At 45.9% G+C, this 19,493-nt stretch overlaps 1 protein-coding gene across 8 annotated transcripts in view; it reads left to right on the top strand.

Moving 5' to 3' along the window:
* The window catches only part of myo9aa (myosin IXAa), a 285,885-nt gene that overhangs the window by 247,678 nt on the left and 18,714 nt on the right, over nt 1–19,493 (top strand). For all 8 annotated transcript variants that reach the window (XM_070864905.1, XM_070864901.1, XM_070864903.1 and 5 more), the window contains 11 exons: nt 557–765; nt 3,092–3,321; nt 3,837–3,953; nt 4,324–4,512; nt 6,156–6,203; nt 8,533–8,644; nt 10,526–10,587; nt 14,457–14,649; nt 15,536–15,664; nt 17,437–17,542; nt 18,268–18,399. In XM_070864905.1, coding sequence (XP_070721006.1) covers nt 557–765; nt 3,092–3,321; nt 3,837–3,953; nt 4,324–4,512; nt 6,156–6,203; nt 8,533–8,644; nt 10,526–10,587; nt 14,457–14,649; nt 15,536–15,664; nt 17,437–17,542; nt 18,268–18,399 — 1,527 coding nt within the window. The remainder of the gene's footprint in view (nt 1–556; nt 766–3,091; nt 3,322–3,836; nt 3,954–4,323; nt 4,513–6,155; nt 6,204–8,532; nt 8,645–10,525; nt 10,588–14,456; nt 14,650–15,535; nt 15,665–17,436; nt 17,543–18,267; nt 18,400–19,493) is intronic.

Genomic DNA, 19,493 nt, shown 5'->3' with positions numbered 1-19,493 from the left:
TTCTGATTTCCTACTGTTTCTGTTTATAGATAGTGAGTTCTGCACCCTACTATCTTGTCGTTTCCTGTCAGGTGCCAGTCATGCTGGACTCCTTTGTTTAATTTGGAAGGCCAATTGTAAATTAGGACGGGCTCCCCATGTTTACTTCACTGAAACTGGCCGCCTTCATGTGGTGATAGACCCGTAGACTCACGTTTTCACAACAGTATTTAAAATATGGAGTGCAGCTAATGGAGAGAGACCCTTGCCTCTCCGTCACCTGCAAGGCTGTAACATAAAAGCACCTATGAAAAGCCAACAGGGCTGATTGAAGCACGTTGCATCTTTTGATGCCTCAAGTTGATCACAGGAGTGCTTCCTGTGTTTGATCTGCAGACATGACCTGCTTTTTCAATCAGAAACGTGTATGGTAATTAAAAGCTCGTTGGAAAGCTGAAAATTCTGAATGAGGAAAAGAACACATAATTCCTACTTGCAGTATGCTGTTAATATCTGTGTGATCCAAGTTAGACGGAACCTATTGTAAAAAAAATTAACTTTTGATTTCCACCTGTAGAGCTCCTCTGAAGGGTCGCATGAGATTCTGGGGAAACAGAAAACAAGGAGAAAAGAAGCTGTCGAGAGAGAAATTGGCTACCCAATCGGAGCTGCAAGAGCTCAGTATGGATCAGGAAGTGCAGGGACTACCGTGGAGGAGGGAGCTGAAACCCAGTGAGACTTCACTCAGTCTACCACTGCCAGAAGGAAGGGAGAGTGCATTTAAAGGTAAATAACGGATGATTAGCCATTGGGGTTTAAAAATAGCAGTTTGCAATTTTTTCGCGCTTCATCGATCTTTCAAAATACTTTGCATGCAATGAATTACTTTCGAATGCAGTCACTGTTATGTGGAAACTATTTTGTGCACAAATAGGAATGAGGTGAGTACCATCTCATCTGTGTTTGATGTTGTTGGGAAGAATATTGGCCAGGGCATGGGATAAAGCCCTGCTCCACTTCGAATAGCACTGTAGAAGCTACACATCCAACTCAATCATGGAACAAGCAGACGTTTAACATCATGTGAAAGGACACTGGCTCCAACTCTGCAAATTATCAGCCCAGCTCGGGGTCTTGAAGCTTAGGTTATCGTCAGCCGCATACGTTCATTCCATGAAGCCTCAAAGACCACATGTGAAGCCTGAATCAATTTTTCTGTCAGTTTGCATATTTCTTGGGCTGCAGTTTCGAACTGATCTTGTTCTGATTTAGGATTTATCCACAATGAGGCAAAAGTGGTTAAACTGTCCTTTACAAATCTCTCAGAACATCGAAATTAAAACGGCAAACTAGCGAATAAGGACCAGAGGCACAATGAGGACCAAGTTGCCTGGGCCTTAACGGCTGTAATTCGAGGGACTGGGGGATACATCTTGCACTTGGCCTAGATTATGCCTTGTGTAGTAAAGCTTAAACTCACAGCCTTCTGACTCCCTTCATTCAAACTTGACCCAACGTTTTATAACGTCATATGCACTAGAGTAGCAAACACATTTATGATTCTTCCAACCCCCCCACCCTTCATTGGAATACCACTGGCTGGGTGAGTATATGGAAAAAGTGTAAGACAAGAAAAATGGCATTCATGCCCTTGAGATCATCCTTTTAATACTCCCAACTCGCCCAGCGCAGCATTCAGCTGCATTTTGGACTCCCCAAATGTCTTTGACTCCACTGCCTTTAAGCACTACAATCTTTGTAAAATCTCTGCTGCTAATTTGCATGCTCAGGCACTAAAGTGCCATCATTTGAATGCAGAGTATAAATTTGGAGTGGACATTAATGCTGCGATGGACTCCGGAGCAAATAGGCAGAGAAAGAGAAGGAACGAAAGAGGCTAATTTAAAAGGTTGGAGATAAAAACCCAATGGAGACCACGCCCACAATGACTGAGTGCACCGTGTACATCATATTTCAGGTTTGTTCAGCTTCACCTAAGATTAGTCCAATGCATTCTCACTCTCTCGCTCTCACTTAGTTGTAGTGTCAGAGCGTCCCGGTTGTCTTGAAATACGCAGCAGGATTATTGAAGCTAAAGCCACATTCATTAAGAGAGTCGAGAATGCAGCCAAATACTGTGCTGGGTGAGTTGGAGTACTCGTGGGATGTCCCAAAAAGCATTTCCTCATCCTAGATTTGTGTTCCTACAGATTTTATACTGAACTAGGGGTCTGAAAACCGACTGAAGGACTAGACAATAGCTATGTGGTTTAGTATTTTCAAGTTCCTTGGTTTCAGCCTAGAATTTAGCAGGCCTGAACAACATGATTGTGCACAACAACAGGGGAACTTGAAATGGAGCACAACACATGGGTGCGTGTGTATGTAAAGTCTCAAACTCTGGTTTAACTGATCTACCCGACTGATCTGAAATGTGAATCAAGGTGGGATTCCAATTTAAATGCTGAAAATTTGCAATAAAATGGACTGCAGGTCTGTGTGGGTCTGGTTATGGTATGTTGAACTGGAAAAGGAAAGCAGAAGAGAGTTTTTTAAAGGACTGGCACAAACTGAGTGGGGGTGGGGGGGGGAACAGCAATTCAAAGGTCAAGGGTCAAATATGCTAAATACTACAATGAAGCACAATCATGTTGTTCAGGCCCGATAAGTTCTATGCTGAAACCAAGGAACTTGAAAATACTAAACCATATAGCTTGGTCTCCATCAAAAGAAGGCATTGGAACTCATTTAGAAGGCAGGGCTATTCCAACTCGGATGCAGCAGGTGAAAGGACTCTTGGCAAAATTGAACTATTTAATAAACGTATATCCTACAGTTTTTTTTCTTCCTCTTCCTGTGGGGAAGTGCTTAGCTTCCACTTAGCAACGTCTCCAAAGTCACATGATTAAAAATGGGAGCTGACTGCATGGAATTGCAGGCACAGACCCACTTCCCAAAACTCTGGTGCAACATTCCTGAGATAGCTCGGATTGTAGCTGTCCATAAATGGTGAGCAACATTGCGTTGAAAGGTTGTTGGATGAGAAAAATTATAACAGGTACCTCTACCTCTGTGCAGAGATTGGTTTGTTGATATTTTTGTTCTCCCTCAGGTCAGGATACCTTGCCTCATAACCTGACTCCTCCCAGGAGTCCTGACTTAGGACTAGAGCGAGGGAAAGAGTTTAAGGAGAACAAAGAGCCATCACCAAAGGTCAAGAGGAGGAGGAGTGTGAAAATCAGTAACGTGGGCCTGGAGCCCATGCAATGGCAGCATGACGCCTTACAGATTATCACCAGTGCCAATGATTTCAAGTGTATGAACGAATTCCTGCAGAAGAAGGTAAGTGTAAAGCTACAGGTTCATCCAGTCTTGGGGGTCACGGTTGACCAATCTGTAAAATGAATTATCGGGACTGGGTGGAACAGTGAGCCATGGCCTTTTGTCTGTGGGATGCAGATTCACATCCACGCCAGACTTGGGCAATGAGACAGTCCGAGGTTGGGACAATCACAATCCAATTCCTACTGGACACAGGCTGGTCTGGGAGAAAGGGGGAAATGTCACACTGCCGTAGTAAGCAGCAATCTTCTGCGGCTGGGGTAGAAGCATGTTGTTTGGGCAGGATGGAGAAACTTGTACTTTACAACTAACTGCTTTACTGGTATGAGAGTGTTTAATACCGATACTTGGGTGTGAAATTTGAAAAGTGTTCTATTTGCACCTCAAATAACTGTCTCCTTATTGTGCACAGAATTCACAAAAATAATTTGATCAAAAAGTGGATATTCTCATGTTAACCAGTGCTCACATTCATACTTAAAGGAATATTCTATTTTTTTGCGTTGCCTTTATAGATCACTGACCTGGACACTGATGACTGCAAGAAAGATACATTTGTGGATGTTGTTTTTAAGAAATCTCTGAAGGAGTTCCGCTTAAATATCTTCAACTCTTACTCAACGGCTTTAGCGGTGCGTGCAGTTTTATTGGCCAGGGTTATGTTACATGGGATGGGCAATGCAGTGAACCATTCACAGTAAGCAGTACGTTCCACAATGAGTAGATCCTCCTCGTTGCTTTCTCATTTTCTGGGATGAATATTTCTGGTTCTGTAGAATTGCCCGAAGCCCCATCTATGAATTTCTATTTTGTAAAAAAAAAAAGTTGTCCAAGCTGATGATGATTTGTCACTGTGTTCCAGGATGGAGCAACTTGTTCTTAACTTACGTGCTAGGTATGTCGGATTGATTGTGCAAAGCTGCCACCATGAGAGGGGTCTTGCTGGAATGTAAAAGGACAGCCTGTCCTATTTGTTGAGTTGTAACATCGCTTCTGTTGCAGATGGACGATGGAAAGAGCATCCGGTACAAAGATCTGTATGCACTGTTTGAGCAGATTCTGGAGAAGACGATGAGACAGGAGCGGCGGGATTGGAACGAGTCACCTGTCAAAGTATGGGTCAACACCTTTAAGGTGTTCCTGGATGAGTTTATGATAGAATACAAAACTCTGGATGGCAACACTGGAAAGGTGAGAAGTTTCAAGCATGAAAGCTGTACTCTGAACAAACTTTGTTTTTAAAGAATCCTCGGTGAAAATCCAAGCTTGAAATAATCCAAGCCTCAAAATGAAGTAAATCAAGTGGTAGTGATTGGGTGACACCAAGCTTGAATTTCAAATGACCGTGGGAAGGGAAAACTGAGGGAGGTGAAGAATTTGGCTGAAACATAGAAACATAGAAAATAGGTGCAGGAGTAGGCCCATTTGCCCCTTCGAGCCTGCACCACCATTCAATATGATCATGGCTGATCGTGCAACTTCAGTACCCCATTCCTGTTTTCTCTCCATACCCCTTGATCCCTTTAGCTGTAAGGGCCACATCTAACTCCCTTTTGAATATATCTATATTCTGGCCTTAACAACTTTCTGTGGTAGAGAATCCCACAGGTTCACAATTCTTTGAGTGAAGAAGTTTCTCCTCATCTCGGACCTAAATGGCTTACCCCTTATCCTTAGACTGTGACCCCTGGTTCTGGACTTCCCCAAATCAGGAACATTCTTCCTGCATCTAACCTGTCCAATCCCATCAGAATGTTATATATTTCTATGAGATCCCCTTTTATTCTTCTAAATTCCATTGAATATAAGCCGAATCGATCCAGTCTCTCTTTTTATATGTCAGTCCTGCCATCCCGGGAATCAGTCTGGTGAACCTTCGCTGCACTCCCTCAATAGCAAGAATGTCCTTCCTCAGATTAGGAAACCAAATCTGTACACAATATTCAAGGTGTGGCCTCACCAAAGCCCTGTAGAACTGCTCCGATACTCAATTCCTTTCGCTATGAAGGCCAACATGCCATTTGCCGCCTTCACCACCTGCTGTACCTGCATGTCAACTTTCAATGACTGATGTACCATGACACCCAGGTCTCGTTGCACCTCCCCTTTTCCTAATCTGTCACCATTCAGATAATATTCTGCCTTCCTGTTTTTGCCACCAAAGTGGATAACCTCACATTTATTTACATTATACTGCATCTGCCAAAGTCTTGCGGGGGTGGGGGGGGGAAATGGTCAAGTAGCAGAAAGCATGAGTTGAGCATACAGGGTGGAGGGAATTTATGTAGAGGCGAGTTCACAAAAGGCACTGAAACCAGAGCTACGTCTCCCCCGATGGCCAAACGGGTATAGGCGTCGTTCAGTTTCATTTGTGCTGAGTTAGTTGATATCAACTGGGATGACATGACGTTCGTGTGTGTGTGTGTGATGGAGTAATCATCCAGAAACTCTGTTCCTGATTGCTATCCAGTCACCCCTCCTGCGGCTGTTGGTTGAGGACAGGTTTCAGCTCATCTGGCATTCTCTCCATAGCCTGCCAACACTGACTATCTGGGCTAGCGTGTGAAGAATACCTATTTGGATGACTGCTGGCATCTGTGAAACCTAACCTCAGGAGCTGAACTAAACCTGTTCAAGAATGAGAGAAATTTGGGGAAAAACAAGCCTTCCAAGAAGCCCTAGATTGATCAGATTTACTCATTCTAACAGTGTGCGTTTAGTTGTTCGTACTAGCTTGTGTGTTTTGTTGGACATCTGTTGCTTGGAAACATGGGTGTGGGTGCATGCATGTGTATACATGTTCACTCACTTCAAAATTCAAATCTGTTTTTCAGGTGCAAAAAATCGAAAGAAAGAAGAGACGGAAAAAGGAAACTGACATTGTAAGTAACTAATTATTGTCTGATTTCCCCCGTCACATTCTGCGCTCATTTTTTAATGCAAAGCCCTTGTGTTCTGCTAGCATTCCCCAACTCCAACCTGAGCTGGCTGCTCTCCTCCAGGTACTTCTGGGTCAGGCACCTGAAATGGGATTGTATCCTTCAATTGGAATCACCCTTTACATATTGCGATACCAGCCGTTGTGGTGTGTCTCTCTCTCTCTCTCTCTCTCTCTCTCTCTCTCTCTCTCTCTCTCTCTCTCTCTCTCTCTCGCGCGCGCGCGCTCTTCCCTTCGCACTCTGCCCCTCTCTCTCTGTCTCATACCTTTTTTGTACTATTCTACCTTATCAATAGACTGTTTTTCCTCTTTGGGAGAAAGAAAACTGTGTAGCAGCTCCAGGGAGCTGTGGTGATCACTAGTAGAAAGGAAAAAGTCACATAAGCAACATCGTGTCATCAAAAACATGTTGGATACTGTAATTTGAATGAGAGTGGTATTTTCAAAACATCAAGTATATTTCCATGCAAATCCAGGGCACCGCCTCCTGTCTGTGCTTTCTTCAAACTACTTGTCTTGCCACCCCTATTAAGAGATGACCAAATAACTTACAGAATTTTAGATTAATCAGAAGTGCTGATAATGAAGTTTCAGATTTCTCATACTCCCAGGCTGCAGTGCCCCTATCTACAGTAAACATTGCTTATGGTATTTGCACCATTGCTGTTTTGAGCACATGACCTGATTCCCAGACTGGCATCTAGCATTGGCGCCGAGTGTGTGACTATATGTAGTGCAATAATCCTTGTCCCCAGCGAGGATCACATAGCTCTTGTAACATGTTCACTTAGTAACATAGAAATGTTTTAAGAAAAAAGAAAGACTTGGATTTACATAGCTCCTTTCACGACCACCAGACATCTCAAAGGGAGTGTAGTCACTGTTGTAATATAGGAAAGTGTAATGTAAAGCAACGTATAATCATTTTTTTGACTGGGGTTCACAAAACACTAATTGCTTCTGCGACATGCTTGTTTGAGTGCATGTAAAATACCAATTGCACATGGGCGCTACACACCAAATACCGACAGCTCAGTGAGTTTAATTGAAGGTTGACCTTAATTGTTGGTTTTCTTGTCTTACGGCTGTATTCTCTATGCAGTTCCTCACATGTATTGCATCTTGTCACTTACAGTTCATCATTTGTGAAGTTCATTTTGCTGCTGCCTTGGGAACTGTTGACACATTCTGCTGTGTAGTAGCACATACCTTTGTTGTTCAGCTGGCTGTGCTTCACAAAGAATAGTTTAGTTCATGCTACTGGTGCTACAGGCACTTTGTAGCCAATATGCAAAGGTTTCCTTTGGCACGGTCCACAGGCCAGTTATATGGAGTAATTTACGTGCTTTCACAAAGGATTAATGTCTTGATTTAACAACTCAAGCCAACAGGCGTTCTTGGTGCTGCATTGCTTGCAGCTGCTCTCGATGTTAAGTCCTCTCCTCTCTGCTTTTCTGTATTATTTTGGGATAGTTTATTTCTGAGGAAGAATGTTAGATTGATTACTTAACGTCGGGTCTTCCTCATTTGGCTATAGTGTAGCCTCCACATACAAAGGTCCGTCACTAGGTGCCCCAAGCCTCACTCAGACTTGCTGTACTTTCAGCTTATTTTGTATTCATCGAATTCCTTACTTCAACTTGTCTCTGCCATCTCTTTCCAAAAGAACATTGTATGCTCCCAGTTCGAGGCATGGTATATGATGTGCTGGGTGGATTGTGTGACTGATGATCGAAGGGGCCAGTGTCCTGGTGGATTCTATTCTGCCTTCACTCTGCTGGTTTGGATAACAGCCATTTTATTGATGAGGAATGATTAAAGTACTGTCAAAGATTAAGGAAGGTCATACCTATAACATGCAATCGAACATGAACATACACTGCTTGTGGGTTAACTTTAAAGATCCATTGTCAGTTATCTGAGCACTGCATTTGCAGACAGCAAACCCTGAACTATATCTTGGACTAATTTCAAACCTTTAAAATTTCAGCATTTTTTAATCCAATTTGATGTTGTGTTCTGATATTCAATTTATGTTGAAAAGGTACAATTGTGATGTTTATTTTAATGGTTAAGCGAATCTATTTTCGGCAGTCCTCCTGCTCCATTATTCTCCAGTTTGTGTAACCATAGTTCCAGTGCAGAAGGTGTGCTGGGGATGATTTTCTGTGCAGTAATAGGAATGAAGCATGCAGTCTCTTTTTTTGACCTATACTTTATCGCTGGCATTTAAATATGGATGATTTTATGGATCCGAGTATGTCTGATTACAGGTGGAAGAATACAATGGTCACATTTTCAAATCAACACAGTACAGTATCCCCACCTACTGCGAGTTCTGCTCCTCCCTTATCTGGATGATGGACAGAGCCTGCGTCTGCAAATGTAAGTTCCTAGAGATATTGCAGCAGCATTTAATGAGCATGGAAAGGTATTTGGGTCCAACAAATCCATACTTTTGAATAGATCCCTCCCTCCTCCCCATGTCCCCTGCTCCCTCCTCGCCGTATTCTCCCTCGCCGCGCCCCACCCCCCTCGCCGCGTCGTCCCCTGCCCCCCCCCCCCCTCAGCCGGCTCCTGCCCCCCCCCCCCCCCCCGGCCGGCTCACCATCACCCTCCATCCCCCCCCTCTCCTTCCCCCTCCCCCCCTCTCCTTCCCCCTCCCCCCCTCTCCTTCCCCCTCCCCCCCTCTCCTTCCCCCTCCCCCCCTCTCCTTCCCCCTCCCCCCCTCTCCTTCCCCGTCCCCCCCTCTCCTTCCCCGTCCCCCTCCCCCTCTCCTTCCCCCCTCTCCTTCCTCCTTCCCCCTCCCCCCTCTCCTTCCCCCTCCCCCCTCTCCTTCCCCCTCCCCCCTCTCCTTCCCCCTCCCCCCCTCTCCTTCCCCCTCTCCTTCCCCCCTCTCCTTCCCCCTCCCCCTCCCCCTCTCCTTCCCCCCTCTCCTTCCCCCTCCCCCCTCTCCTTCCCCCTCCCCCCTCTCCTTCCCCCTCCCCCCTCTCCTTCCCCCTCCCTCCCCTTTCCTTTGCCCTCCCTCCCCTTTCCTTTGCCCTCCCTCCCCTTTCCTTTGCCCTCCCTCCCCTTTCCTTTGCCCTCCCTCCCCTTTCCTTTGCCCTCCCTCCCCTTTCCTTTGCCCTCCCTCCCCTTTCCTTTGCCCTCCCTCCCCTTTCCTTTGCCCTCCCTCCCCTCTCCTTTGCCCTCCCTCCCCTCTCCTTCCCCCTCCCTCCCCTCTCCTTCCCCCTCCCTCCCCTCTCCTTCCCCCTCCCTCCCCTCTCCTTCCCCCTCTCCTTCCCCCTCTCCTTCCCCCTCTCCTTCCCCCTCTCCTTCCCCCTCTCCTTCCCCCTCTCCTTCCCCCTCTCCTTCCCCCTCTCCTTCCCCCTCTCCTTCCCCCTCTCCTTCCCCCTCTCCTTCCCCCCTCTCCTTCCCCCTCTCCTTCCCCCTCTCCTTCCCCCTCTCCTTCCCCCTCTCCTTCCCCCTCTCCTTCCCCCTCCCTCCCCTCTCCTTCCCCCTCCCTCCCCTCTCCTTCCCCCTCCCTCCCCTCTCCTTCCCCCTCCCTCCCCTCTCCTTCCCCCTCCCTCCCCTCTCCTTCCCCCTCCCTCCCCTCTCCTTCCCCCTCCCTCCCCTCTCCTTCCCCCTCCCTCCCCTCTCCTTCGCCCTCCCTCCCCTCTCCTTCCCCCTCCCTCCCCTCTCCTTCCCCCTCCCTCCCCTCTCCTTCCCCCTCCCCCCCTCTCCTTCCTCCTTCCCCCTCTCCTTCCCTCTCCCCCCCTCTCCTTCCTCCTTCCCCCTCCCCCCCTCTCCTTCCCTCTCTCCTTTTCCCCCCTCCACCTCTCTCCTTCCCCCTCTTCCCCCCCCTCTCCTTCCCCCTCTCCCCCCCCCTCCCTGCTCTTCCCCACCATCTCCCCGTATTCCTCCTCGCCGAATCCCAGGATCTGCTGACTCTCTAGAAATTAATTTAATTGTCTCTGTAGGACCATTTGTGCTGTCCACCTCAATGGGCTACTGTCCTTTCCTAGCAACTTATTCCATAATTCTATTATAGTTTGGGTGAAAAAATTCCACCAATCTTTCCTTCACATGTTTAATTGAGCCCAATGCATCTGTACAGATGCATGTGTGATAGTGGGGCAGCCTTTTATCAGATGTTGGTCGTGCATTTAAGCACGGTCTAGTCAAAAGAATGACAGACCTTTCAGTGTTAACTTTTAATATCAATTTCTTCATGCATGTTTACATGAATCATTTTGTAACCTAGTCCACCCCTCTTTTGTTTTTCAGTGTGTAGGTATGCCTGCCATAGGAAGTGCTGCTTGAGAACTACCATCAAATGTTCCAAAAAGGTAAGAATTAGCATAACTCCTGATCCATTTTATGGAGTGCCATGTGAATGACAAATTTACATTTTTAAATCAACCTTTTTGTTCAGACGTTACCAGGGTGTGCCCACTGACACTATGCGGTCATGCACATCAACTTTAAACCAGTTACAGTTTCAAAAAAGCCCTGAACACAGCCAATTGCATAAAAACCTGTCTTTCTGTTGAAAGTGCAGAGAAACGAGGGTTTGTTGTAACCTAAGCTGTATGTATTCCTCACGCTCCCTTACTTGCATTGTAACAAGGAGAAAAAAAAAAAGTCCACGAAAATGTGGGTTGTATCGGTAAAAGTTTTACAAGTCTTTGGTGCAAATCCAGTCTCGATTGATGAATGGAAAGTCTTTTCTCTGTCGGTTGTAAGTGAAGTTAGTTTAGACAATCATGATTCAGTTGCATGGGTCTGGAATCCTCGCATAAAACTGCACTGTCAACAGTGGCTGGTATAAGATAAGCTAAAATTACATTGTATTACATGGGATATATAGCACAGAAACAGGCCATTTGGTCCAATCAGTCCATGCCGGCGCTCAGCTCCACTCCAGCCTCCTCCTGTCTTTCCGCATCTAAATCTATCAGCATAACCCTCTATTCCCTTCTCCCTCATATGTTTATCCAGCCTCCCCTTAAATGCATCGATACTATTCACATCAACCACTCCCTGTGGCAGCGAGTTCCACATTCTCACCCCTCTCTGGGTGAATTCCCTATTTGATTTATTGGTGACTATCTTATATTGATGGCTCTAGTTTTTCTCTTCCCCACAAGTGGAAACACTCTGCTGTATAAAGGGATGCTAAAGTTGCGTTACAGCACATTTAAGGCGCAGTCGAAATAATTTTACTTTCCTTCCTATCTGAATGCAGAGTGTGACAGTCTAGAGGAAGCTTTACTTGGTATCTAATTTGTGCTGGTAGTGACTGATGACACTGGAAGTGTTTGCTCAGGCACTACTTTTTAAGTTACAAATTAAAATTTGAGACAAAGTTAATGCTGGCACAAAAAGCAGACAACATCGTAAGTTTACAGAAGGTCAATAGTACTCAAATAGAAAGATGAGTTAATGTTTTGGGTATAATCCATGATCAGATGCTGACTGATTTGTTATGTACTTTGAACATTTTCTGGAAAAAAATTTTATTTTTGCGGAAGCTAATGTTGCTGCTTGAGGTTTTTGGGACTCTTTACTATTGTGTGAGCTTGGTTTATGAAAATAGTCCTGTCCCCAAATAGGTACTGCAATGGCATTATAAGGCCACTTGATATTTGCCAAGGAGGCCCTGGTAGCGCAGTAATTTATGCTGGCACCAGAAACAATGTTGCTTTGAAAGCTGCTGGATTGTTGTTGAAACCTAACTTGTTCACTCATTTCCTTCAGGGGAGGCCACCTGCCACCCCCACCCAGTAACACGTCCCATACTGCGTGGTTGACTCAGTGTTCTCTGAAGTAGCCGAGCAAACCACTTGGTTTTGAAAAGGTTGCTGTGACACGGAAGGCCCGCCCTCGCCTTGTCACGGTAACCAGGATTGTGCAATATGTGCGGTCTTGCGCGACACACATCCTGAGAACAATTTTTTTTAATGGTTTATGGGGGTGCAGTGCTCAGGGCAGGCCTGGGATTTCAGTGCGCTGCTGTTCCATTTCCTGGTTCCCGCTGATACAAGTAAGAGAATCCAGCTCTGTTTTTACAGAAACCTGATGGTATCTTATGAGAAACACAAATAAAAATGCTATCTACTGCCATCGGAATAAAGATAGGGTAGTTTATATTTACAAGCACAGCTGAGTGGGAGCATCTCGCCTTTTGCTGTGACCAAGCGTCTTGCGTTAGATAGCGTGGAATGCTGGCACCTTTCCGACACTGCAATTAAAGAGCAGATGTACAGAGAGTGCCGGACTTTCAGGCTTCCATTCCGCACCACATACTCTGCAAACAAAGTCTCAATCCCATTTAGCACAGCAATAAAATTAGCAGCTTCCTGTGGTAATTAATTGGTTTGATTCCAGGGTGTTGAATTTTAATGATCTAAATGCAAAAAATACTGAGGGAACCCTGTGAAAGTTAGTAAAGTAGTCAAGTAAGTGGCCTTGCATTGAAAATATTAGTAAACGCCCAGTATATAAAATTCCGTATCTGGATTTTATTGGGGATTTTACAACCTTTTTCCTCAGTATAAATTGTCAAACATTCATTGCTGTAAATTGATTTGTGAACGATGCATAATAGCCACCTTGTTTGATGGAGGTGTTTGATTTAGTGCTGAACACATACTTCCTCTGCTTACGGTACACATCAAAAAGACAGCAGCAAGCAATGTTTCATTTTGAAGTGGTTGCTTTACCACAATAATATTGGTCGGGTCTTTAAAAGAGACTGATTTAAACATGTCACCTGTTTGTGGTACAGTGCAGAACCTAAGTGGAAATGAGAAGAAAGCATGAAGGGTGACAGGCACATGGGGAATTCAGCATGAGTTAACCCTAACTGGTAGATGAAGGTGGAAAATTAGAGTGTGGTTTATGAAGGATGCTTATGTGTGTGACATTTTTAGGGGCCAATAGTTCTGATATAGTCCAATCTATGCCCTGCTTTAGGGGCAAATTGATATGCAAGTTGAGCTAAACTAGGAAGTGTCCAATTCTGATGAACCAAACCAAAGTAGATTCTATCTGTTGTATGCAAAGAGGCAGCGTGAAGGCCCCGACCTGCGAGGGAACATCAACGGCAGGTCGGGGCTATAAAAGGAACGGCAAGCGGCGGCCATGGGCAGCGTGGAGGCCACTACAAGGTACAGCGCAAGCTGGTGCAGGAGGGCGATGGTTGTGAAGAGTGAAGTCATCAAGATCCAGGTCGGTGATTGGAGCGTGGGCAGATACAGCAGGAGCAGTGAGATCGGGGCGAAGGAGCTGCGAGAGACTGGGGGGACGTAATCGGGGCCCAGGGGCGGCGTGAGTTCAGGGCCAGGGGCCCAGGGGCAGCACGGACCAGCTCACATGGCAATATGTGTGCGCACTAGGTCCGTGCAGCAGAGTTGGTCTCCAGTCGTCTTGGTTAATCTTTGCCACTGGACCAAGACCTAGCTCTGTCAAGCCCGTGTGGTGGCTGGTGTGCAACGGCCACCCCACGTTTTTTTAAAAAAAACAGGCATCTTCCACCCTTCGGGATGTAGTTCGGGTCCTTCATTGAAACACCTGTGAACTTGTCCTTTTTTTGGCGTGGAAGCAAGTCATCCTCGTTTTGAGGAACCGTCTATGATGATGATGATGATGATGATAACCCAAAGTAGTGAGTGCTTCCCTGTAAGTTGGCTTGTTTTTCATGCTCTGGTTGTGTGTGTGTGGCCCTTGCTTGGGATGTAAGAGTTTTCTGTCCGCTCCCCCAATACCACTTTCTCCATTCCTACCCTGAGGGTGCTGACTCTCGCTAACAAGTCGTTCTGTGGTGCTGGCTGTCCATCAGTGCATTGCCCAAATCGCTGTTCTTCACCTGGAACCTTTAGATGTTGAGGATTGGCAGTCAATTTAGTTGTGCACCCAATCTAATCTTTACCCAGCGCCTGTATATGCACATGTGCACTTTGCAGGATGAATAACTACATAATTATCATAACCTGTGGCGAATTATTTCTCCCTCCATCCCCGAGTGCTGCGGCTAACTGCAGTGCTCCCGCTGTCAGCTAACTCAACAGACAAGATGAAAACTGGGGCCTCCTGTTCTTTGTTACTCACTTCATACTGTACGACAGCACATTTTACCAGCTGAGACATGGGAGGAATTTGGACAAATTACATTTGGCTGCCACTGTTTCTCACTTGTCTTCTCATTGACTTACAGTATGACCCTGAGCTATCGTCTCGGCAATTTGGGGTGGAGGTCTCCCGATTAACCAACGACGAGAGGACAGTTCCGCTGGTGGTGGAGAAACTGATCAACTACATTGAAATGCATGGCCTGTATACCGAGGGAATCTATAGGAAGTCGGGATCGACCAACAAAATCAAGGAGCTCAAACAGGGCCTGGACACGGGTAAGGAGGTTCACAAATGGAGCTGGGTACATCGACAGCTTCGAGCAGCTCAGTCGGTCAGTGGGTATCCGTAAACTTAAAACTGACTCCGACAAAACTTCATACAGTGCCATGGACATCTCTGCACTAGAGTTTTGTGAATATTATCAAGGGTTATAACTCATAGAAACATAGAAAATAGGTGCAGGAGTAGGCCATTCGGTCCTTCGTGCCTGCACCGCCATTCAATGAGTTCATGGCTGACCATGCAACTTCAGTACCCCATTCCTGCTTTCTCTCCATACCCCTTGATCCCCCAAGTAGTAAGGACTTCATCTAACTCCTTTTTGAATATATTTAGTGAATTGGCCTCAACAACTTTCTGTGGTAGAGAATTCCACAGGTTCACCACTCTCTGGGTGAAGAAGTTTCTCCTCATCTCGGTCCTAAATGGCTTACCCCTTATCCTTAGACTGTGACCCCTGGTTCTGGACTTCCCCAACATTGGGAACATTCTTCCTGCATCTAACCTGTCTAAACCCATCAGAATTTTAAACATTTCTATGAGGTCCCCTCTCATTCTTCTGAACTCCAGTGAATACAAGATTATAATGATGATGGGGCATATTTCATTGTCGCTGGGTCAAAAATCTGGAACTCCCTACCTAACAGCACTGTTGGAGCACCTTCACCTCACGTTCAAAAAGAATGCTCACAACCACCTTCTCAATGAGAACTAGAGGTGTGCAATAAGTACCGACCTTGCCAGCGACGCCCACATCCCGAGAATGATGTTTTTAAATCATTTGGATGGTTACCATTTCTATTTGTAGAAGGGCGAGGGGAGGAGAGTAAAAGCCATCTGCTATTTCTTTGTTTCTGGACTGACTGGAATTTCTTCCTGCAGATATTAACAGCATGAATCTGGACGAGTATAACATTCACGTTATCGCCAGTGTTTTTAAACAGTGGCTGAGGGACCTTCCTAATCCGCTGATGACCTTTGAACTCTACGATGAGGTTCTGCGAGCAATGGGTAAGCAGGAGTTATAACCCCAGTTCTCTGTGAATCATAGAAATTGATTCAGTCAGTTCAGCAGAACACAGAATAAGTGAAGAAAACAAAGCATTCAGCTGGCAGCTGGCCTTTTCTAGTACAGGTAGTATAATTTTTAGCTGCAGTGATCAGTTCCCTATGTGCCCAGTAAAATAAGTTTGTTTCTGGCCTAATCAGTTTGGCTCAATTTTTTGCTCTTCCCTCAGTCAGAAGGTTGTGGTTTCAAGCCGCACTCCCAAGATTTGAGCAGTGCTGAGGGAGTGCTGCTTTGTTGGATGAGATGTTAAGCTGCAGTTCCATCTGGTGGTTCAGGACGTTATGGTCCCATGATATTATACTACAATAACGGCTTGCACTTTATAGCGCCTTTCGTTAACAACATTTTGTTGAGTGTTTTATTGGGGTGGGATGGTGGGAATGCAAGGAATCTGAGCAGGAGAAGAGAAGGAATTGAGGGGGTGGGGGTGAAGTGTCCAAAAGCACAGTTGAAGAAGTAGGTCTTGAGGAAGCTTTTGGAGGTGAGGTGTTTAAGAAGACCATTCGAGAGTGTGGAGGTACACTGGCGGAAGGTTCAGCTCCTGATGGGGGAGATTGTACGGCAGACCAGAATGTGGGTGTGAGCCGGCATTTCGGGTAGATGGACTGAGGCCGTAGAAGACTTTGAAAACCAGGATGAGGTTTTTGAAGTCAATGTGGAATGACGAGCCAATATTAAGGATAGGGAGTATGGTTCAGGTGGGGCAAGGGTGTCAGAGTGCTGAACAAGTTTCACTTTTTCTACGATTGGGCTTGGGAAGCCAGCGAGCTAAGCATTGAAGAAATCAATATCCTGGCCAACCATTCTCCTTCAGTCAACTTTACCAAGAGACAGATTAACTGAACACATCCCATTACTGCTATGAAGATCTTGCTGTGAGCAAAATGGCTGCCATGTTTGCCTAGCTAAGAGCAGTCTGTGGATAGCAAAGTAATCCATTGTCTGTGAAGCACTTTTGAGACATCTCTGAAGGTTTCAAATATGTGTCGTCTTTCAGTCACATGATATGCGAGCAGTAGTCACATGATATGCGAGCAGTAGTCACCTGTCTGTTGCTCACTAAGACGTCTCGCCAAAAAACAGCCTATAGCAGTCTCTGTTGCATTGCAACAGTTACTAAGATCAGGTTGAGGTAACTAGTAAACTGTGCAAAATTATCAGTTGCTGTCTTGCAACATGTTCCAGCCTATGTGTCACTCTGATATAATCCATCTGATGTTTCCTCCCTTCCCCTGAGTCTCAATCCTTCCTGAATGGGCTCATTGTTGCTGGGGTCTAGTTCCACTGGTGCCAGCAGCCCCCTCCTACCTCACCTCAACTGGCCATTCCTCATATGAGTATCAGCATGTTATTCAACACAAGTGGTCGGGGGACCATTCCTGCTCCTTCTCGACTCCTCACCCACATGCACTTTCTAGCTGGGGCTGCAGGATAATGATCAGGAACCGGACTTTTGGCTCCGTTTCCTCTTCCCCAACCCAGATGTACTGAAGCCAATTGCTAAATCCCGACAGCCACATTGGTGAATTAGCTAACTCGCCACAGGACAGGTTGGGACCTGGAGCTTTGTTGCTCTGCATGATGAAACATTTTACAATATAAGTAAACGATGTTTACCAGAATTAGAGCTTGGCATTCAGTCTTTGTGTGATTTGTCATCACGTAATTGAAATGCAACTTCTGATGAGATAAAAATTATTTTGCATAATCACAGGTCTACAGGACAGAAAGGAAATAATTCGGGGTGTGTACTCCATAATTGATCAGTTATCACGGACACACATCAGCACATTAGAGCGGCTCATCTTTCATCTCGTAAGGTAAATATTTGGTTGATATGCATTAGGATGCAATAAATATCATTCTACAGTACAGGACTGGTCTAACATTTCATTATTACAAATAAAGTGAGTGTGAAAGACACGTCTTTGACGCTGCTCAATTGCAAAAAGGAAGCTTTGCACATGTAAAGTTGCCTACTACTGGAATTGTAGCCTCCTCGGCAGTTCCCCTGAGCCGAGGATGACTTGCTTCCACACTAATGAGTTCTAAAGTTGCCGATGCGACCAATGCAGGATCTACAGACTCTGACACTGGTGGGGCAGATGGTGGTTGAAGGGGCGGGTGGGTGGGGTATGCTCCTTCTGCTGTTTGCGCTTGACTTCCGCGTGCTCCCAGGCAAAGAGACGCGATGTGTTCGTCCGCCTTCTCTAATGCTTCTCCACTTTGAGCGGTCTTGGGTTAGGGATTTCCAAGAGTCGGTGGGGATGTTACATTTTTTTCAAGGAAGCTTTGAGGGTGTCCTTGTAGCATTTTCTCTGCCCTCCTGGGACTTGCTTGCCGTGACGGAACTCTGAGTAGAGTGCTTGTTTCGGGAGTCTTGTATCGGGCATGCCCATCCGAGATGATTGAGCGTGGTCAGTGCCGCAATGTTGGCCTGAGCAAGAACACAATCTTGTGCTTAGTAACACACTATCTGCAGAGATGACTCTCTTTCTCCACCCCGCACACCCCACTCACCTTGCTTATTTGTCCCATTTGCTAGAATTGCACTACAGGAAGATACCAACCGGATGTCCTCGAACGCACTGGCTATCGTCTTTGCTCCGTGTATTCTTCGCTGTCCGGACACCACAGACCCATTACAAAGTGTTCAAGATATCTCAAAAACCACAGCGTAAGAATGCTTTCATTTCTTAATGTAAACTATGATTGGTATCCAATAAAGTGCAATGCTGGGCCATGGAAACAAGCTAGTGGTTGGAGAAGATTCGGTGGTAATAAATACTCAGGTTGTCTCCATGTGCTGGTAACTAGTGCCATGGCATCTTTGTTAAATCGCAGGACAGGCAGATTGATCCTGGATTCAATGAACCATCTTGTCATGTATCCTACATAGCTACTGTTTGTACTATCACAAGGTGTGCCACCAGAGGGGCACAGCAGTGGGAGACTTGTAGGTTACCTGTACAGGTGTGGCTGGCCTAGTATAAAAGGCAGGCCACCAGGTGTGATCCTCACTCTGGAGTTATCAATAAAGGACTAAGGTCACTACAGTTCAAGTACAACACATTGCCTCGTGGAGTCATTATCAGAGCATCCAAGGACATAACGCATCTGAAAATGGCTGCCATGTTTGCCTACATCATAACAGTCACTATCCTTCAAAAAGCCATTCCAGTGTATGTGAAGCAGTTTGTGATGCTTGGGAAATGCGATAAACTGCTATGGAAATGCAAATCAGTGGGTCCTTCCTTTCTCCAGGACTACTTCACTTTAGATGTCTATATTGTCTAGAGTTTAGAAGAATGAGAGGTGATCTCATTGAAACATACACAATTCTTACAGGGCTTGACAGGGTAGATGCAGGGAGGATGTTTCCCCCGGGCTGGGGAGTCTAGAACCAGGGGCCACAGTCTCAGGATAAGGGGTCGGCCATTTAGGACTGAGATGAGGAGAAATTTCTTCACTCAGAGGGGGGTGAATCTTTGGAATTCTCTGCCCCAGAGGGCTGTGGAAGCTTAGTCTTTGAGTATATTCAAGGCAGAGATCAATAGATTTTTGGATATTAAGGGAATCAAGGGATATGGTGGTTGTGCAGGGAAGTGGTTGAGGTCGAAGATCAGCCATGATCTGATTGAATGGCGAAGCAGGCTCGAGAGGCCGAATAGCCTGCCCCTGCTCCTAATTTTAATGTTATGTTCTTGCGTCTGTTTGAGCTCGTAGCTTTCCTGGTGTAAAGGTGAGATCACTACCAGTGGAGGCAACAGT

The sequence above is a fragment of the Pristiophorus japonicus genome, chromosome 21, assembly GCF_044704955.1.
Source record: "Pristiophorus japonicus isolate sPriJap1 chromosome 21, sPriJap1.hap1, whole genome shotgun sequence".
Lineage (NCBI taxonomy): Eukaryota > Metazoa > Chordata > Chondrichthyes > Pristiophoridae > Pristiophorus > Pristiophorus japonicus.
Note: the sequence above shows the minus strand (reverse complement) of the source record. Positions and strands in the feature narration are given on the sequence as shown.